The sequence below is a fragment of the Triticum urartu genome, chromosome 1 (assembly GCF_003073215.2).
Source record: "Triticum urartu cultivar G1812 chromosome 1, Tu2.1, whole genome shotgun sequence".
NCBI lineage: Eukaryota > Viridiplantae > Streptophyta > Magnoliopsida > Poales > Poaceae > Triticum > Triticum urartu.
The window spans coordinates 50,512,344-50,531,117 of NC_053022.1; the positions used below are offsets into that span (position 1 = coordinate 50,512,344).

General features: G+C 47.0%; 1 protein-coding gene across 2 annotated transcripts; it reads right to left on the bottom strand.

The window, feature by feature from the left end:
• Positions 1–254: 254 nt before the first annotated feature.
• Positions 255–3,450, bottom strand: LOC125546321 (zealexin A1 synthase-like). 2 transcript variants are annotated; one of them, XM_048710563.1, is made up of 2 exons: positions 2,363–3,443; positions 255–1,030 (listed from the first exon to the last, which is right to left on the bottom strand). In XM_048710563.1, exons 1-2 carry the CDS (start codon positions 3,263–3,265, stop codon positions 404–406), a joined length of 1,530 nt encoding a protein of 509 aa, XP_048566520.1. In that variant the 5' UTR covers positions 3,266–3,443; the 3' UTR covers positions 255–403. The 2 variants fall into 2 exon arrangements, with proteins under 2 accessions (XP_048566520.1, XP_048566528.1); XM_048710571.1 differs by having other exon boundaries at positions 678–1,030; positions 2,340–3,450.
• Positions 3,451–18,774: the final 15,324 nt, after the last annotated feature.

Genomic DNA, 18,774 nt, shown 5'->3' on the forward strand with positions numbered 1-18,774 from the left:
ATATAGGATCCTTGCCCTGGACGGGTAAATGCCAAGAACTTCGGATCAGGCAACTTGAGCTCCATGAGACTACTTTCGAGACAACATATATGTTCATATCCACTGATAGCAAATCACATAAAGCACATATGTTTCTGATCCACAGATCATACTTAATTAATAGTCATGTGTTATTACAAAGTTCGTATAACTATGTATAACGACGTAAAATCTTCTGTTGTGCACTAGTAGTACATACAGTAGAAGCAATACCATGTTTGCAATAAGATTTTCTTATTCGTTTTTAACCCAACTTCTCATATTCCATTGCATAAGGGAACAACCATACATTGCAAAAAAGACATGCGCTGAAAGTGCAGGTACATGAACATGCGTTGTCACGTGTATATACAAGCTCTGTGCTTCACTTCGACATCTTGGACCACACATGTGGAATAGCTCTGAGTTGCAGGTCATACCTTCTGCTTACAGCCAACCCAAACTTCTCGGACATATCAAATGAAACAAGGCTAGAACCATCAGGAAGTCTCCAGTTGAAGTGATATAGAAAGTTTGTTAATGCCATCTCCATGACCGACGAGCCAAACTGGATCCCGGGGCACTGCCGTCGCCCAGCTCCAAAGGGAATGAATTCAAAGTATGTTCCATTGTAATTTAAGTTGATGTTCTCAAACCTCTCTGGCCTAAACTCTCTAGGGTTGTCCCAGTTTTTCGGATCTTGAGAAATTGCAACGGCATTAATGTATATATTGGTGCCTTTAGGGATGTCATACCCCATAACTGTGCAATCCTCTCTAGCTGATCGTGGGATTAGAGAAATTGGTGGATGCATCCTAAGGGTTTCCTTGATGACCATCTGCATGTAGTGGAGTTTACCGAGGTCGTTATTAGTAATGACAGATCGGCCTTCACCAAGAACCTCCCATACTTCTTGTTGTGCCTTAGCCATGATTTCAGGACTCCGCCCAAGCTCTGACATAGCCCACGCCAAAGTAGTTGATGTGGTCTCCGTGGCACCTGCAAACATATCCTGTCGTACAAAGCACAATCAAACATCTCCCTATATAAAGTAATATATGAATACTTCAAAAAGCTACCTCTAATCGTATGAATAATTTAAGTGTTTGTCTGTGAAGACTAATATAGTAACATGTCACCAATTAAATGTAGACACTACAGACGATGGTTAGTACACTCATCACTCAGGAATATGGACAGTTGGGGCATACTAACCATGTGGTGCGCTTTCTTTTCTAAATAGGCACTACATCTGTTCTATTCTTTCTATACTAACAGCAGAATATATTTCTATTTTTGTTAAATTATCATATAATCATTCAAAATAAAGGTTAAAGATACACCAACAGAAATGTATCAACGTCTAAAATATACTATGCAATAAAGGGGTAAATAAGAGTAGAAAACTCTGGGTGAGATAAAATAAATACTCAACACTTTCGAGGCAATAAGATGTTGTCATCGCATTTGCGAGGGCCACCGTGCTAGTTAATACATGAAGATAATAGATCTAGTCTCTGCAGTAAAACTACATCAACATCCTAGCAGAACCCATATGACAATCCTGTTGTCTAACCTGTGAAACCACCTAACCCAGGTTGTGTCTTTGAGGTGCATGCATGACTTATTGTCTTTGTTCAAGACTTCTAGATCTAGGAGGACAAGGAATGTGACATCAATGGAGGGCTACCCTTCTCCACTAAGCATGCCTACAAAATCATTCACTGCGATGAACATAAAGACACTAATGCGATTACATTTGGTGTTCCAGCGTCCAAAAGAAGCCCAAGATCTTTGATTGGCTCCTATGCCAGAATAGCCTAAAATCTAAAGCAAATATGGTTCACAAGCACATTGCCAACGAGACCACCTGCCCATCTTGCGGTTACCATTCAGAAGATTCCGTCCCCTTGTTATTAGAGTGGCAACTCATCGGCATTTCTCAAGGGGATGCCATCGACTATCTTTGGAACTACCCTACTCTAACAAGAACTAGAAGACTCTACTTAGTTGTCCGTATTCCTAATCATCCTTTGGAATAATTGGGATGCTCGGAACGCGAAGGTTTTTCGCCATGTTGACAATCGCAGAGGTACCACGATCAACAACATCATCTCTGAATTAACTCTGTGGTCTCATGTCTCATCGGTTGAAGAAACCGAAAGATAAGATTAATGCATTTGTACCTAACCTCGCGTGTAAATGTGCCTATGTCCTCACCCTATTTGGAACGGACTGCCTTTCACTAATATATTGACCCCTGCCCCCACCCACCCACCACCACCTAATCATTTGAGTACCCACCACAAAAAAAACAATACCTGAAATTAAGAGAAATACTCACAAACAAGACGGCGCAAACAGTCTCTGTGGTTAGAGGGAATTCCAAAGAGTCATCCTTCTGCAGCCTGAGCAGCACGTCCAGCAGATCCTCGTCGTCAGTGCCGGAGACGCCAACGCCAGCAGCTCGTGCGGATTTGCGCTCATCGATGATCTCTGAAATGATGCGCTGCATACGGCCACAGCTCTTCTTCATCTGGCGCTCGCCATTGCTCAGCCACCTTACCAACCTCGACGATGGGAAGAGATCGACGAGACAGAAGCCGCCCAGCAGCTTAAACGCCTTGTCCAACTCGCAGAGGTACTCGCCCTGCTGTGAGAACTTCCCGCCAAAAACTGCCCTGGTCACCACGTCATTGCTGAGCGCCATCACCTTCTCGCTGACGTTGATGGTGTGGCCGGTCGAGGCAGCGGCCGTGATGTCGCGGAGGAGGCTGCCAACCTCCTCGGCCCTGATACCCTCCATGCGTTTCACCTGCGTGGAGCTGAGGAGCTCCATGACGCAGACCTTGCGCATCTGGCGCAGATGGTCGCCGTAGGGGGCAAAGGCGATGCCCCTGCCGCCGCTGCTGAAGATGTCCAGCGTCACGCCGCGCGGCCGGCCCGCGAACACGAGGTCGTTGGTCTTCATCACCAGCGCCGCCGCTTCAGGGCTGGACACGACGACCGCGGGGACCTCGCCCAGCATGAGGTGCATCAGCTGCCCATGCCGGCGAGACAGCTGCATCAGCGTGCGGTGTGGGAGGGCGCCGGCGACGTGGTGGAGACTGCCGATGATCGGGAGAGTCCATGGCCCAGGAGGCAGCTGCTTCCTGGCCGGCTTGCTCTTGCCAACCGAGAGCTTGACAAGCCAAATCACCAGGAGCGTAAGTAGGGCTAGGAAAGACAGGCTTAGCCACCCCTCCATGGCAATGGCAGGCAGCTCTACTATTGAACAGAGACGATATATTCAGTATATGTCCGCTAGTATAGAGAGAGGAAACACCTGACTGGTAGTGGTGTCTTGTATTGCCAAAATGCTAGACACACGGGCTAGATCAACACCTTCACGGATCAGCTGACTTGTCCTTTTTTAATTGGGCTATAAATAACCTTCTCTTCCTAATTACCCCCCTCCCCCCCCCCCCCCCCCCCCCCCTCTCCTATTCTAACCTGGTGGGGCTGGGCGCCAAGCCCCGTAATAGCCTGTTGATGTAGCTAGCAAAGCCGCTTGTATTGGGTATGAATCAGGATAAGAAGAATGACTCAACAATCATGTTCCATGTTCGTAGTATTTAGGCCAACTCTTCTTCTTTTTTTAAGGTTGTCAGTGCATCATGATTAGCACATGAACAAGAACAACTAGTTTATAAATTATACACAGGTAAGGGGAAGTGAACTATATATTGACAAATATCAAAGGCATCTTTTGTATTGTGACTTGGTAAAAAAAACATTAATGGAGCAATTATTGGTCAATGCTTCATTTGAACCAACCAAAAAACATATTCACACTGCAAGAGTAGGTACTTGGCACCGGTGTCAGCAAATGGGAGCAGTTGGGTATGGAACGTCACCAATGTGGAAATACTTGACTGTCAGCACTGCCTTGTAGCGGGTTGTCTATACAACATGATTAGCACGCAGGTAGCTAGTTTATAAAGTAATTATGCACAAGCAGGAAGAAGGACGCTGTTAATTAAAACATCGTCGACCCAAACAACATTGAGTGGAACTATGCATACCGAAAGACTTGGTACTTCGCACCGGCGGGTGCCGGCACAAGGGAGCAGTTTGCTGTCACCAATGTGGAAATCATGGACTGTCGAGTATTTCCTTGTATCGATCAGGATAATAAGAACGACCCCACATAGCCATGTTTGGAGTATTGATGTTCTTATTATGGACATGCCAAACCTGCAAACATTAAAAAAAAGGCAGCATTAGTTTCAGAAGATTAATCTTTGCATATGCACATGCACTTACTACTGCATCGCTCTAGATGAATACAGTATAAAAGAGATAGAGTATGCTCCTGATAGTTGTATTTTACTGGATAATGCACAAGTTAAGCCAGAAAAGGGGAAAAAGAAACTGAGGAGAAAAACAGAGGTATACAGGACGATACCTTTCAGGAAACATTGATGAGAACTGAAAATGCTGCTATGACACTGTGTTTTTCACTTTCTCGATACGAGTCCATGCATGTGAGTGCTCATAGAGCACTTTAAGCTGCTTAGCTGCCTTTCCCTATCAAAACGTTGATTGCTGATCAGGCTCACAAAACAGTATGCAGATAGTTCTACGCTTGCCTCGAAGCAGCTCTTGTGTGTCACCATGAGGATAACCCAATCGACGAATGGAAGCATTTATCAATTAGAATTTCTTAGCAAGGAAACTTCAACCATCCTCCAACGGTGTGATCAGATACTACTGATCAAGATCCACGCAGTATGTACTTTGAACGCAAACGGTGTGCTTGGTTCTCCGATACTTTGTATGCAAGCGGTGTCCAAGCCGATTGCCCAAAAAAGTCTAAATCCTGTCTCTTCCTCATCGTCAATGTCTATCTTCTTTGGTGCATTACTGTCTCCTTGCTCCGGCTGAAGTGCGGATGACACTGGGATTGGATGGGAGGAAGGTGGACATCTGAACTTGACCTGACAAGGCATTCAAATTTAGGAGCAACAGGAAACTTGCCGCCGGCGGGTCATTATAGAAACTACTTTGATCGACTGGAAACTACTGTTGAGCTGTTCTGCTTGCGGGCATTTGCGCGAGCAGGTGGTGGGCGTGCTCCATCTCATGCCCCCCAAGAGGAACCGACTGACCTTGTGGAGTCCGGCGACGGAAGTCAGCTAGGGCGAGCACCTCGTGTTACAGCTATTTTATCCATGGTAGTCGTGGAGGGGATGGGGAGCGGGCCAGCGACGGTGCGCGGCCATGGCTCCGGCGAGTAAGGCCCCGTTCGGATCTTGTCGAGCTTCCCAGAATAGCCAGCTTCCCGTGAAGCCAGCCGCAGCCAGCTTCCGACGGGAGCAGCAATTCGTTCGGCAAGCCAGCTTCTTGGTCGTACCAGCTTCCAGCGTTGTAGCCCATATATTAGGCCAATTTGGCCTGAGGTTTGGAGCGGGCTGAGAGCCCAAGTGGCTGTGAAAGAGGCATGGGCTATAGGCCCAGTCGGATTGGTGAGTGTGGAAGTTATTTTCAGCCCATGGGGCAGGTTCGCTGGTGAATGTTATGTTCGCTCGTCACAGTTTCCCTCGTACCGGTTCGATCGACTCACTTGGCGGTGGCATTGCTTTGTAATTTCACTCAACTCCACCTCCCCTGTTTTCTGGGATCTGGGAAAGGCTAGCTTCTCCTTCTCCTCAGTTTTTGCACTACGCCGCCTCTAGCTTCTAGATTTCAACTCCGTGGAGATAGCACGTTCGGCTCAGCTTCTTGAGGGAGTTGATTTTTTTTTTGAGACAATCTTGAGGGAGTTGATGAAGCTGGAAGCTGGAGTGGTTCCGAACGGGCCCTAAGCTTTGCTTTGCTGGGAAGAAGAGGAGGCAGCAGGGAGCGCGAGAGCTATGTTTCGCCTCAAGCGAGCTGTAGGATGGGCTGGCCCAATAACGTGGAACCATCTCTGGTTTGGGCCAATTTTAGAAGGTTCCAGGCGGAGTTTTTCTTTTCCATTTTACTTTTTCTGTGTTTTTATTTACAGTTTTTATTAAGTTTTTTTCAGGAAAAATTCCAATCTATTTATGTTCAATCATAACAGTACAACGAATAGCATAAATAGAAAAAAAATACATCCAGATCCATAGACCTCCTAGAGACAACTACAAGCACTGAAACGAGCCGAAAACCCGACGCCATCATCGCCCCTCCCTCGTTGGATCCGGGCGAAACTTATTATAGTAAACAGTCAGGAAGTCGTCGTGCAAAGGCCCCGTCGGACCAACGCCGCAAAACAGAAACCTCCGTCGATGAAGAGTAGCATATATCAGAAGGATTTAACCGAAAGACATGCGAACGTAGACGAACTATGACCAGATCCGAGCAAAACCATCAAGGATAGATTTACCGAAGACACACCTCCACACGCTCACCGCCGATGCTAGACACACCATCGAGACATGGGCTGGGCGGGGTGAACCTTATTCCATCTTCAAGGAGCCGTTGCCGTTTTGTCTTCCTGAGCAGGACACAAACCATAACAAATAGAAGGAACATCTGAAAATAGAGCCCTCTTGCCGGCAAAGGACGGGATCCGTGACGGAGCCATGGCCCTAAGGCCATCGGAGATATTTCTGGTTTGTCTTTCTTTTTTCAAACACATGTTTACTTTTTTAATACATGTTATACATTTTTTTCTATGCATGTGGAACATTCTTTGATACACGTTGAACATTTTTCAAATGAATTATGAATATTTTTTCAAATATAAGTTTGAACTAGACCATAATATGTCCCTGTAAGCCTCTAGTTGACTAGCTCGTTGATCAACAGATAGTCATGATTTCCTGGCTATGGACATTGGATGTCATATAACAACGGGATCACATCATTAGGAGAATGATGTGCTGGACAAGACCCAATCCTAAGCATAGCACAAAGATCGTGTAGTTCGTTTGCTAGAGCTTTTCCAATGTCAAGTATCTTTTCCTTTGACCATGAGATCGTGTAACTCCCGGATACCGTAGGAGTGCTTTGGGTGTATCAAACATCACAACGTAACTGGGTGACTATAAAGGTGCATTACAGGTATCTCCGAAAGTGTCTGTGGGTTGACACGGATCGAGACTGGGATTTGTCACTCCATATAATGGAGAGGTATCACTGGGCCCACTCGGTAATGCATCATCATTATGAGCTCAAGGTGACCAAGTGGTTGATCACGGGATCATGCATTACGGTACGAGTAAAGTGACTTGCCGGTAACGAGACTGAACAAGGTATTGGGATACCGACGATCGAGTCTCGGGCAAGTAACATACCTGATTGACAAAGGGAATTGTATACGGGGTTGATTAATCCTCGACATCGTGGTTCATCCGATGAGATCATCGTGGAACATGTGGGAGCCACATGGGTATCCAGATCCCGCTGTTGGTTATGACCTGGAGAGTCGTCTCGGTCATGTCTGCTTGTCTCCCGAACCCGTAGGTCTACACACTTAAGGTTTCGGTGACGCTAGGGTTGTGAAGATATGTAAATGCAGTAACCCGAATATTGTTCGGAGTCCCGGATGAGATCCCGTACGTCACGAGGAGTTCCGGAATGGTCCGGAGGTAAATAATTATATAGAGGAAGTGCTGTTTCGGCCATCGGGACAAGTTTCGGGGTTATCGGTATTGTACCGGGACCACCGGAGGGGTCCCGGGGGTCCACCGGGTGGGGCCACCTGTCCCGGGGGGCCACATGGGCTGTATGGGGTGCGCCTTGGCCTTACATGGGCCAAGGGAACTAGCCCTACTAGGCCCATGCGCCTAGGGTTTCCCATGGGGAGGAGTCCACTATGTGGAAGGCACCCCTAAGTGCCTTAGGGGGGAGGGAAACCTCCCCTGGCCGCCGCACCTAGGAGATTGGATCTCCTAGGCTGCGCACCACCCCCCCTTGGCCCTCCTATATATAGTTGGGAGAGGAGGGATTTCATACCTCAGCCTTTGGTGCTTCCTCTCTCCCCGTTACGTCTCTCTCTCGTAGTATAGGCGAAGCCCTGCTACTGTGACGCCCTGCATCCACCACCACGCCGTCGTGCTGCTGGATCTTCATCAACCTATCTTCCCCCCTTGCTGGATCAAGAAAGGAGGAGACATCATTCGTTTCGTACGTGTGTTGAACGCGGAGGCACCGTCCGTTCGGTGCTTGATCATCGGTGATTTGAATCATGTCGTGTTCGACTACATCATCCCCGTTCTTTGAACGCTTCCGCTTGCGATCTACAAGGTACGTAGATGCATCTAATCACTCGTTGCTAGATGAACTCATAGATAGATCTTGGTGAAACCGTAGGAAATTTTTGTTTTCTGCAACGTTCCCCGACAGTGGCATTATGAGCTAGGTCTATGCGTAGTTCTCTTGCACGAGTAGAACACAAAGTAGTTGTGGGCATTGATTTTGTTCAATATGCTTGCCGTTACTAGTCTTATCTTGATTCGGCGGCATCGTGGGATGAAGCGGCCCGGACCGACCTTACACGTACTCTTACGTGAGACAGGTTCCACCGACTGACATGCACTAGTTGCATAAGGTGGCTAGCGGGTGTCTGTCTCTCCTACTTTAGTCGGATCGGATTCGATGAAAAGGGTCCTTATGAAGGGTAAATAGCAATTGGCATATCACGTTGTGGTCTTTGCGTAGGTAAGAAACGTTCTTGCTAGAAACCCATAGCAGCCACGTAAAACATGCAAACAACAATTAGAGAACGTCTAACTTGTTTTTGCAGGGTATGCTATGTGATGTGATATGGCCAAAGTTGTGATGAATGATGAATGATCTATATGTGATGTATGAGATGTTCATGCTATTGTAATAGGAATCACAACTTACATGTCGATGAGTATGACGGTGACAGGGATGATCATGGAGCCCCAAGATGGAGATCAAAGGAGCTATGTGATATTGGCCATATCATGTCACTATTATTATTTGATTGCATGTGATGTTTATCATGTTTTGCATCTTGTTTGCTTAGAACGACGGTAGTAAATAAGATGATCCCTCATAATAATTTCAAGAAAGTGTTTCCCCTAACTGTGCACCATTGCTACAATTCGTCGTTTCGAAGCACCACGTGATGATCGGGTGTGATAGATCCTTACGTTCACATACAACGGGTGTAAGACAGATTTACACACGCAATACACTTAGGTTGACTTGACGAGCCTAGCATGTGCATAGACATGGCCTCAGAACACAGAAGACCGAAAGGTCGAGCATGAGTCGTATAGAAGATACGATCAACATGAAGATGTTCACCGATGTTGACTAGTCCGTGTCACGTGATGATCGGACACGGCCTAGCCAACTCGGATCATGTTATACTTAGATGACTAGAAGAGGGATGCCTATCTAAGTGGGAGTTCATTAATAATTTGATTAGATGAACTTAATTATCATGAACTTAGTCTAAAATCTTTACAATATGTCTTGTAGAACAAATGGCCAACGTTGTATTCAATTTCAACGCGTTCCTAGAGAAAACCAAGCTGAAAGACGATGGCAGCAACTATACGGACTGGGTCCGGAACCTGAGGATCATCCTCATAGCTGCCAAGAAAGATTATGTCCTACAAGCACCGCTAGGTGATCCACCCGTCCCACAGAACCAAGACGCTATGAACGCTTGGCAGACACGTACTGATGACTACTCCCTCGTTCAGTGCGGCAAGCTTTACAGCCTAGAGCCGAGGCTCCAAAAGCGTTTTGAGAGACATGGAGCATATGAGATGTTCGAAGAGCTGAAAATGGTTTTCCAAGCTCATGCCCGGGTCGAGAGATATGAAGTCTCCGAGAAATTCTTCAGCTGTAAGATGGAGGAAAATAGTTCTGTCAGTGAGCACATACTCACTATGTCTGGGTTACATAACCGCTTGACTCAGCTGGGAGTTAATCTCCCGGATGATGCGGTCATTGACAGAATCCTCCAGTCGCTTCCACCAAGCTACAAGAGCTTTGTGATGAACTTCAATATGCAGGGGATGGAAAAGACCATTCCTGAAGTATTTGCAATGCTGAAATCAGCAGAGGTAGAAGTCAAGAAGGAACATCAAGTGTTGATGGTCAATAAAACCACTAAGTTCAAGAAGGGCAAGGGTAAAAAGAACTTTGAGAAGGACGGCAAGGAAGTTGCCGCGCCCGGCAAGCAAGCTGCTGGGAAGAAGAAGTCAAAGTATGGACCCAAGCCTGAGACGGAGTGCTTTTATTGCAAAGGGAAGGGTCAGTGGAAGCGGAACTGCCCCAAATACTTAGCGGACAAGAAGGCCGGCAAAACAAAAGGTATATGTGATATACATGCGATTGATGTGTACCTTACCAGTACTCGTAGTAACTCCTGGGTATTTGATACCGGTGCCGTTGCTCATATTTGTAACTCACAGCAGGAGCTGCAGAATAAACAGAGACTGGTAAAGGACGAGGTGACGATGCGCGTCGGGAATGGTTCCAAGGTCGATGTGATCGCCGTCGGCACGCTACCTCTACATTTACCTACGGGATTAGTTATAAACCTCAATAATTGTTATTTCGTGCCAAAGTTTGAGCATGAACATTGTATCGGGATCTCGTTTAATACGAGATGGCTACTCATTTAAATCTGAGAATAATGGTTGTTCTATTTATATGAGAGATATGTTTTATGGTCATGCTCCGATGGTCAATGGTTTATTCTTAATGAATCTCGAACGTAATATTACACATATTCATAGTGTGAATACCAAAAGATGTAAAGTTGATAACGATAGTCCCACATACTTGTGGCACTTCTGCCTTGGTCACATAGGTGTCAAACGCATGAAGAAGCTCCATGCTGATGGAATTTTAGAGTCTCTTGATTATGAATCATTTGACACGTGCGAACCATGCCTCATGGGTAAAATGACCAAGACTCCGTTCTCAGGAACAATGGAGCGAGCAACCAACTTATTGGAAATCATACATACTGATGTGTGCGGTCCAATGAGTGTTGAGACTCGCGGTGGCTATCGTTATGTTCTCACCCTCACTGATGACTTGAGTAGATATGGGTATGTCTACTTAATGAAACACAAGTCTGAGATCTTTGAAAAGTTCAAGGAATTTCAGAGTGAGGTTGAGAATCAACGTGACAGGAAAATCAAGTTCCTGCGATCAGATCGTGGAGGAGAATACTTGAGTCATGAGTTTGGCACACACTTAAGAAAATGTGGAATAGTTTCACAGCTCACGCCGCCTGGAACACCTCAGCGTAATGGTGTGTCCGAACGTCGTAATCGCACTCTATTAGATATGGTGCGATATATGATGTCTCTTGCCGATTTACCGCTATCTTTTTGGGGGTATGCTTTAGAGACTTCCGCATTCACTTTAAATAGGGCTCCGTCGAAATCCGTTGAGATGACACCGTATGAATTATGGTTTGGGAAGAAACCTAAGCTGTCGTTTCTGAAAGTTTGGGGATGCGATGCTTATGTCAAGAAACTTCAACCTGAAAAGCTCGAACCCAAGTCGGAAAAATGCGTCTTCACAGGATACCCTAAAGAAACTATTGGGTATACCTTCTACCTCAGATCCGAAGGCAAGATCTTTGTTGCCAAGAATGGATCCTTTCTAGAGAAGGAGTTTCTCTCGAAAGAAGTAAGTGGGAGGAAAGTAGAACTTGATGAAGTACTACCTCTTGAACCGGAAAATGGCGCAACTCAAGAAAATGTTCCTGAGGTGCCTGCACCGACTAGAGAGGAAGTTAATGATGATGATCATGAAACTTCAGATCAAGTTGCTACTGAACTTCGTAGGTCCACAAGGACACGTTCCGCACCAGAGTGGTACGGCAACCCTGTCTTGGAAATCATGTTGTTAGACAACGGTGAACCTTCGAACTATGAAGAAGCGATGGCGGGCCCGGATTCCGACAAATGGCTAGAAGCCATGAAATCCGAGATAGGATCCATGTATGAAAACGAAGTATGCACTTTGACTGACTTGCCTGTTGATCGGCGAGCCATAGAAAATAAATGGATCTTTAAGAAGAAGACAGACGCGGATGGTAATGTGACCATCTATAAAGCTCGGCTTGTCGCTAAGGGTTATCGACAAGTTCAAGGGGTTGACTACGATGAGACTTTCTCACCGGTAGCGAAGCTAAAGTCCATCCGAATCATGTTAGCAATTGCCGCATTCTATGATTATGAGATATGGCAAATGGACGTCAAAACGACATTCCTTAATGGTTTCCTTAAGGAAGAGTTGTATATGATGCAGCCGGAAGGTTTTGTCGACCCTAAGAATGCTAACAAGGTGTGCAAGCTCCAACGCTCGATTTATGGGCTGGTGCAAGCATCTCGGAGTTGGAACATTCGCTTTGATGAGATGATCAAAGCGTTTGGGTTTACTCAGACTTATGGAGAAGCCTGCGTTTACAAGAAAGTGAGTGGGAGCTCTGTAGCATTTCTCATATTATATGTAGATGACATGCTTTTGATGGGAAATGATATAGAGCTTTTGGATAGCATTAAGGCCTACTTGAATAAGAGTTTTTCGATGAAGGACCTTGGAGAAGCTGCTTATATATTAGGCATCAAGATCTATAGAGACAGATCAAGACGCCTCATAGGTCATTCACAAAGCACATACCTTGATAAGATATTGAAGAAGTTCAATATGGATCAGTCTAAGAAGGGGTTCTTGCCTGTGTTGCAAGGTGTGAAATTGAGCTCAATTTCCGACCACGGCAGAAGATATAGAAGAGATGAGTGTCATCCCCTATGCCTCAGCCATAGGTTCTATTATGTATGCCATGCTGTGTACCAGACCTGATGTAAACCTTGCTGTAAGTTTGGTAGGTAGGTACCAAAGTAATCCCGGCAAGGAACACTGGACAGCGGTCAAGAATATCCTGAAGTACCTGAAAAGGACTAAGGAAATTTTTCTCGTCTATGGAGGTGACGAAGAGCTCGTCGTAAAGGGTTACGTCGACGCTAGCTTCGACACAGATCTGGATGACTCAAAGTCACAATCCGGATACGTGTATATTTTGAATGGTGGGGCAGTAAGTTGGTGCAGTTGCAAGCAGAGCGTCGTGGCAGGATCTACATCTGAAGCGGAGTACATGGCAGCCTCGGAGGCAGCACATGAAGCAATTTGGGTGAAGGAGTTCATCACCGACCTAGGAGTCATAACCTAGGAATCTTCTGTGACAACACTGGAGCTATTGCACTTGCCAAGGAGCCCAGGTTTCACAAGAAGACCTTCACATCAAGCGTCGCTTCAACTCCATTCGGGAAAATGTTCAAGATGGAGACATAGATATTTGTAAAGTACACACGGACCTGAATATAGCAGATCCATTGACTAAACCTCTCCCTAGAGCAAAACATGATCAACACCAGAATTCCATGGGTGTTCGATTCATCACAATGTAACTAGGTTATTGACTCTAGTGCAAGTGGGAGACTATTGGAAATATGCCCTAGAGGCAATAATAAAAGCATTATTATTATATTTCCTTGTTCATGATAATTGTCTTTATTCATGCTATAATTGTGTTATCCGGCAATCGTAATACATGTGTGAATAATAGACACCAACATGTCCCTAGTAAGCCTCTAGTTGACTAGCTCGTTGATCAACAGAAAGTCATGGTTTCCTGACTATGGACATTGGATGTCATTGATAATGAGATCACATCATTAGGAGAATGATGATGTGATGGACAAGACCCAATCCTAAACATAGCATAAGATCGTATAGTTCGTTTGCTAGAGTTTTTCCAATGTCAAGTATCTTTTCCTTAGACCATGAGATCGTGTAACTCCCGGATACCGTAGGAGTGCTTTGGGTGTACCAAACGTCACAACGTAATTGGGTGACTATAAAGGTATACTACGGGTATCTCCGAAAGTGTCTGTTGGGTTGACACGGATCAAGACTGGGATTTGTCACTCCGTATGACGGAGAGGTATCACTGGGCCCACTCGGTAATACATCATCATTATGAGCTCAAAGTGACCAAGTGTCTGGTCACGGGATCATGCATTACGGTACGAGTAAAGTGACTTGCCGGTAATGAGATTGAACAAGGTATTGGGATACCGACGATCGAATCTCGGGCAAGTAGCATACCGATTGACAAAGGGAATTGTATACGGGGTTGCTTGAATCCTCGACATCGTGGTTCATCCAATGAGATCATCGAGGAGCATGTGGGAGCCAACATGGGTATCCAGATCCCGTTGTTGGTTATTGACCGGAGAGTGATCTCGGTCATGTCTACATGTCTCCCGAACCCGTAGGGTCTACACACTTAAGGTTCGGTGACGCTAGGGTTGTAGGGATATGTATATGCAGTAACCCGAATGTTGTTCGGAGTCCCGGATGAGATCCCGGACGTCACGAGGAGTTCCGGAATGGTCCGGAGGTAAATAATCATATATAGGAAGTGCTATTTCGGCCGTCGGGACAAGTTTCGGGGTCACCGGTATTGTACCGGGACCACCGGAAGGGTCCCGGGGGTCCACCGGGTGGGGCCACCTGCCCCGGGGGGCCACATGGGCTGTAGGGATGTGCGCATTGGCCTATATGGGCCAAGGGCACCAGCCCCAAGAGGCCCATGCGCCAGGAGATCAAGAAAGGAAGAGTCCTAAAGGGGGAAGGCACCTCCTAGGTGCCTTGGGGAGGAGGGATTCCTCCCTTGGCCGCCGCCCCCCTAGGAGATTGCATCTCCTAGGGCCGGTGCCCCCCCCTAGGCTCCCTATATATAGAGGGGGAAGGAGGGCCTCTCATACCACGCCTTTGGTGCCTCCCTCTCCCTCTCCGACACATCCTCCTCCTCCATAGAGCTTGGCGAAGCCCTGCCGGAGTACTGCAGCTCCATCACCACCACGCCGCCGTGCTGCTGCTGGAGCCATCTTCCTCAACCTCTTCTCCCCCTTGCTGGATCAAGAAGGAGGACACATTACGCTGACCGTACGTGTGTTGAATGCGGAGGTGCCGTCCGTTCGGCGCTAGGATCTCCGGTGATTTGGATCACGTCGAGTACGCCTTCCTCATCCCCGTTCTTTGAACGCTTCCGCGCGTGATCTACAAAGGTATGTAGATGCAATCCAATCACTCGTTGCTAGATGAACTCCTAGATGGATCTTGGTGAAACTGTAGGAAAATTTTTGTTTTCTGCAATGTTCCCCAATAGGTTCCGCTATTGGTTATTGACCGGAGACGTGTCTCGGTCATGTCTACATTGTTCTTGAACCCGTAGGGTCCGCACGCTTAAGGTTTCGATGACAGTTATATTATGAGTTTATGAGTTTTGATGTACCGAAGTTTGTTCGGAGTCCCGGATGTGATCAAGGACATGACGAGGAGTCTCGAAATGGTCGAGACATAAAGATTGATATATTGGAAGCCTATATTTGGATATCGGAAGTGTTCCGGGTGAAATCGGGATTTTACCGGAGTACCGGGAGGTTACCGGAACCCCCCGGGAGGTATATGGGCCTTAGTGGGCTTTAGTGGAAGAGAGGAGAGGTGGCTAGGGCTGGGCCGCGCGCCCCTCCCCCCCTAGTCCGAATAGGTCAAGGAGAGGGGGGCGGTGCCCCCCCTTCCTTCTCTCTCTCCTCTTTCCCCCTCCCGAATCCTATTCCAACTTGGAACGGGGGGAATCCTACTCCCGGTGGGAGTAGGACTCCTCCTGGCACGCCAACCTCCTGGCCGGCCGCACCCCCCTTGATCCTTTATATACGGGGGCAGGGGGCACCCCTAGAGACACAAATTGATCCACGTGATCATATTCTTAGCCATGTGCGGTGCCCCCTTCCACCATAATCCTCGATAATATTGTAGCGGTGCTTAGGCGAAGCCCTGCGACGGTAGTACATCAAGATCGTCACCACGCCGTCGTGCTGACGGAACTCTTCCCCGACACTTTGCTGGATCGGAGTCCGGGGATCGTCATCGAGCTGAATGTGTGCTAGAACTCGAAGGTGTCGTAGTTTCGGTACTTGATCGGTCAGGCCGTGAAGACGTACGACTACATCAACCGCGTTGTGCTAACGCTTCCGCTGTCTGTCTACAAGGGTACGTAGATCACACTCTCCCCTCTTGTTGCTATGCATCACCATGATCTTGCGTGTGGTAGGAATTTTTTTGAAATTACTATGTTCCCCAACAATACACTACAGGAATCAGCTAATTTTCCGTCTGTGGTTGTCTTTGCCGTCAGTTTCTCGTCGGGCCTGACGGCAAAGACCAATTTTGCCGTCAACTGCAGACGGCAAAGAGATACTGACGGCAAACAACTCACTTTGCCATCTGCTAAAAAAATACTGACGGCAAAATAGACTTTGCCGTCTGCCAAAAGAAATACAGACAAGAAACAGCTAATTTTGCCGTCTGCTAAAAATATTCTGCCGGAAAAATAGGCTTTATCGTCTACAAAAAAAATGCAGATGGCAAAATAGGCTATTTGCCGTCTGTATTTTATTTGGCAGACGACAAAGAGAAAACACACCACGCGGATCGATCACGCGGATCGCTGACGTGGCATGATCTAAAACACACATCCCCCCACCCACCCACCGCGACGGTCAAACACATGCACGCCCCCGCCCACCCACGAACACAACACGCACGCGCCTGCACGACCCGCCCCCACCACCACGCGCATGTCTCCTCTCCATCTCCCCCGACTCCCTGAATCCTCTATCTCCTTCTCTCGAGCAGAGGCTCGTCGGCGGGCAGTATCCTCCTCTCTCCTCCCCAGAGCAGCCGACCGCCGCCGGCCAGGGCCCGACCGCCCGTCTGGCTACCCTGAGCTGCAGCGCGCCGCTGGCCAGCGCCCGCCCGCCCGTCCGGCGCCCTCGAGCAGCCGCGCGCTGCTTGTCAGCGCCCGCCCGCCCGTCCGGCGACCCCGAGCTGCCATGCGCCGCTGGCCAGCGCTCGCCTGTCCGATGCCCTCGAGCAACCGCCTGCTGCGGGCCTGCGCCCGTCCGGCGCCCCCCAGCCGCCGCATGCTCCTCTAGTGCCCCCGAGCGGCCGGACTCCGCGCCCCTCGCCGTCCGTCCGGCGCCGCACCCGCCCGTCACCGAGCTGCCAGACTCCACACCCCTTGTCCGTCCGTCCGGCGACGTGGCCGTCGCCCGGGTGCAGCTCTGCCATCGTTGCCGCATGAAGATCCGCCAACTCGCCAGCGCTGCGTGAAGCTCCGCCCCAACTCTCTTCGGCGGCTCCTCCGTCCGGCTTGGCCACCAAACAACAGCAGGGAACGGCCGACCGTCGACGATGACTACGTGTGATGTGCCCCTCTTGGCGCGGGCGATGGGCAGCTCTGCTCCGGCGAGCTCGGCCTTGGTCCAATTTGGATCAACATCAGTTGGACGAGATGCTCTGTTCCAACGTCAGGAGGAAACTAGTTTTTTTATTAGTATTTTTGTTATCTGATGCATGCACGGTGTACCGTTGACAGATGTTGCAGTCTGTGTTGTGTGTGAAGCTATTTTTTTAATAATAAAAAATTTCTTTGCCGTCTGTACATTAGTCCGGTAGACAACAAAGAACACATTTTGACTGACAGCAAAGACACGGTCTTTGCCGTCTGTTACTATTTTGGTTGACGGCAAAGTCACAGTTTGGCAAACGGCAAAGACTTTGCCGTCTACCTGATAAAAAACTGACGGTGAAGTACTCTTTGCCGACTTTGGCTTTGCCGTCTGTATTTTAGCCATTGCCGTCTGTACTTGCCAGATGGCAAAATGTCTGATTCCTATAGTGATTGTAATAGGAGCAACATTACTTGGGAGAGATATCTTTTTACCTCTCTTCGTTTTTTCTTTTCTTCTTCTTCATCACATCATGTGTGGGTTCAATCCTCTTTATGGAGCTCCTTATTAATGAGATTGGTTGAATAGGAGGCTCCTCCTCATTACCTGATTCATCATAAGAAATAATAGAAGGATGTTGGGAAGTCTCTTCCCTTTCATTAGTATTCTCTTCATCTTCTATTTGTTTTCTTTTCTTTGTGTAATTGGCAATATAAAGATTTTCAATACAATTCACCGCAAAATACATATAAATTTTCTCTAGATCAAAATCAAGGAATCTATCAAGATTAAACTTTGGAATACCCTCAGTTATACGTTTCATTTCCTCATACCCCAAAAGAAGACTAAGCTCTTTATGATGATCAAGGGTAATCAAATTATCACAATTTTTTGATACGATTCGGTCATGAAACAATTTACATTGGAGATTTAAATGACCATGTTCATTGCAAAGTTCACAAGGGGCACGAAAAGTATTGAATATTTCAGCACAAACATCAAGACTTTCTTACAACAATTTAGTTTCTAAATACTTATGCCTCTTGCAATATCTATTTGCCTATTTGGTGTATACTTGCAAACCAAATGCACTCCACAAAAATTGACATGTTTATAGGAGACATTTTCATCATAACTAGTCCAATCATCATTAGTACCATGGATATTCAAGGAGTTCATACTAACAACATTGCAATCATGCTCATCATTCAAAGATTTAGTGCCAAACATTTTAATGCATTCTTCTTCTAACACTTTGGCACAATTTTCCTTTCCATCATACTCACGAAGGATATTAAAAAGATGAAGCGTATGAGGCAAACTCAATTCCATATTTTTTAGTTTTCTTTTATAAACTAGACTAGTGCTAAAACAAGAAACTAAAAGACTCGATTGCAAGATCTAAAGATATACCTTCAAGCACTCACCTCCCCGGCAA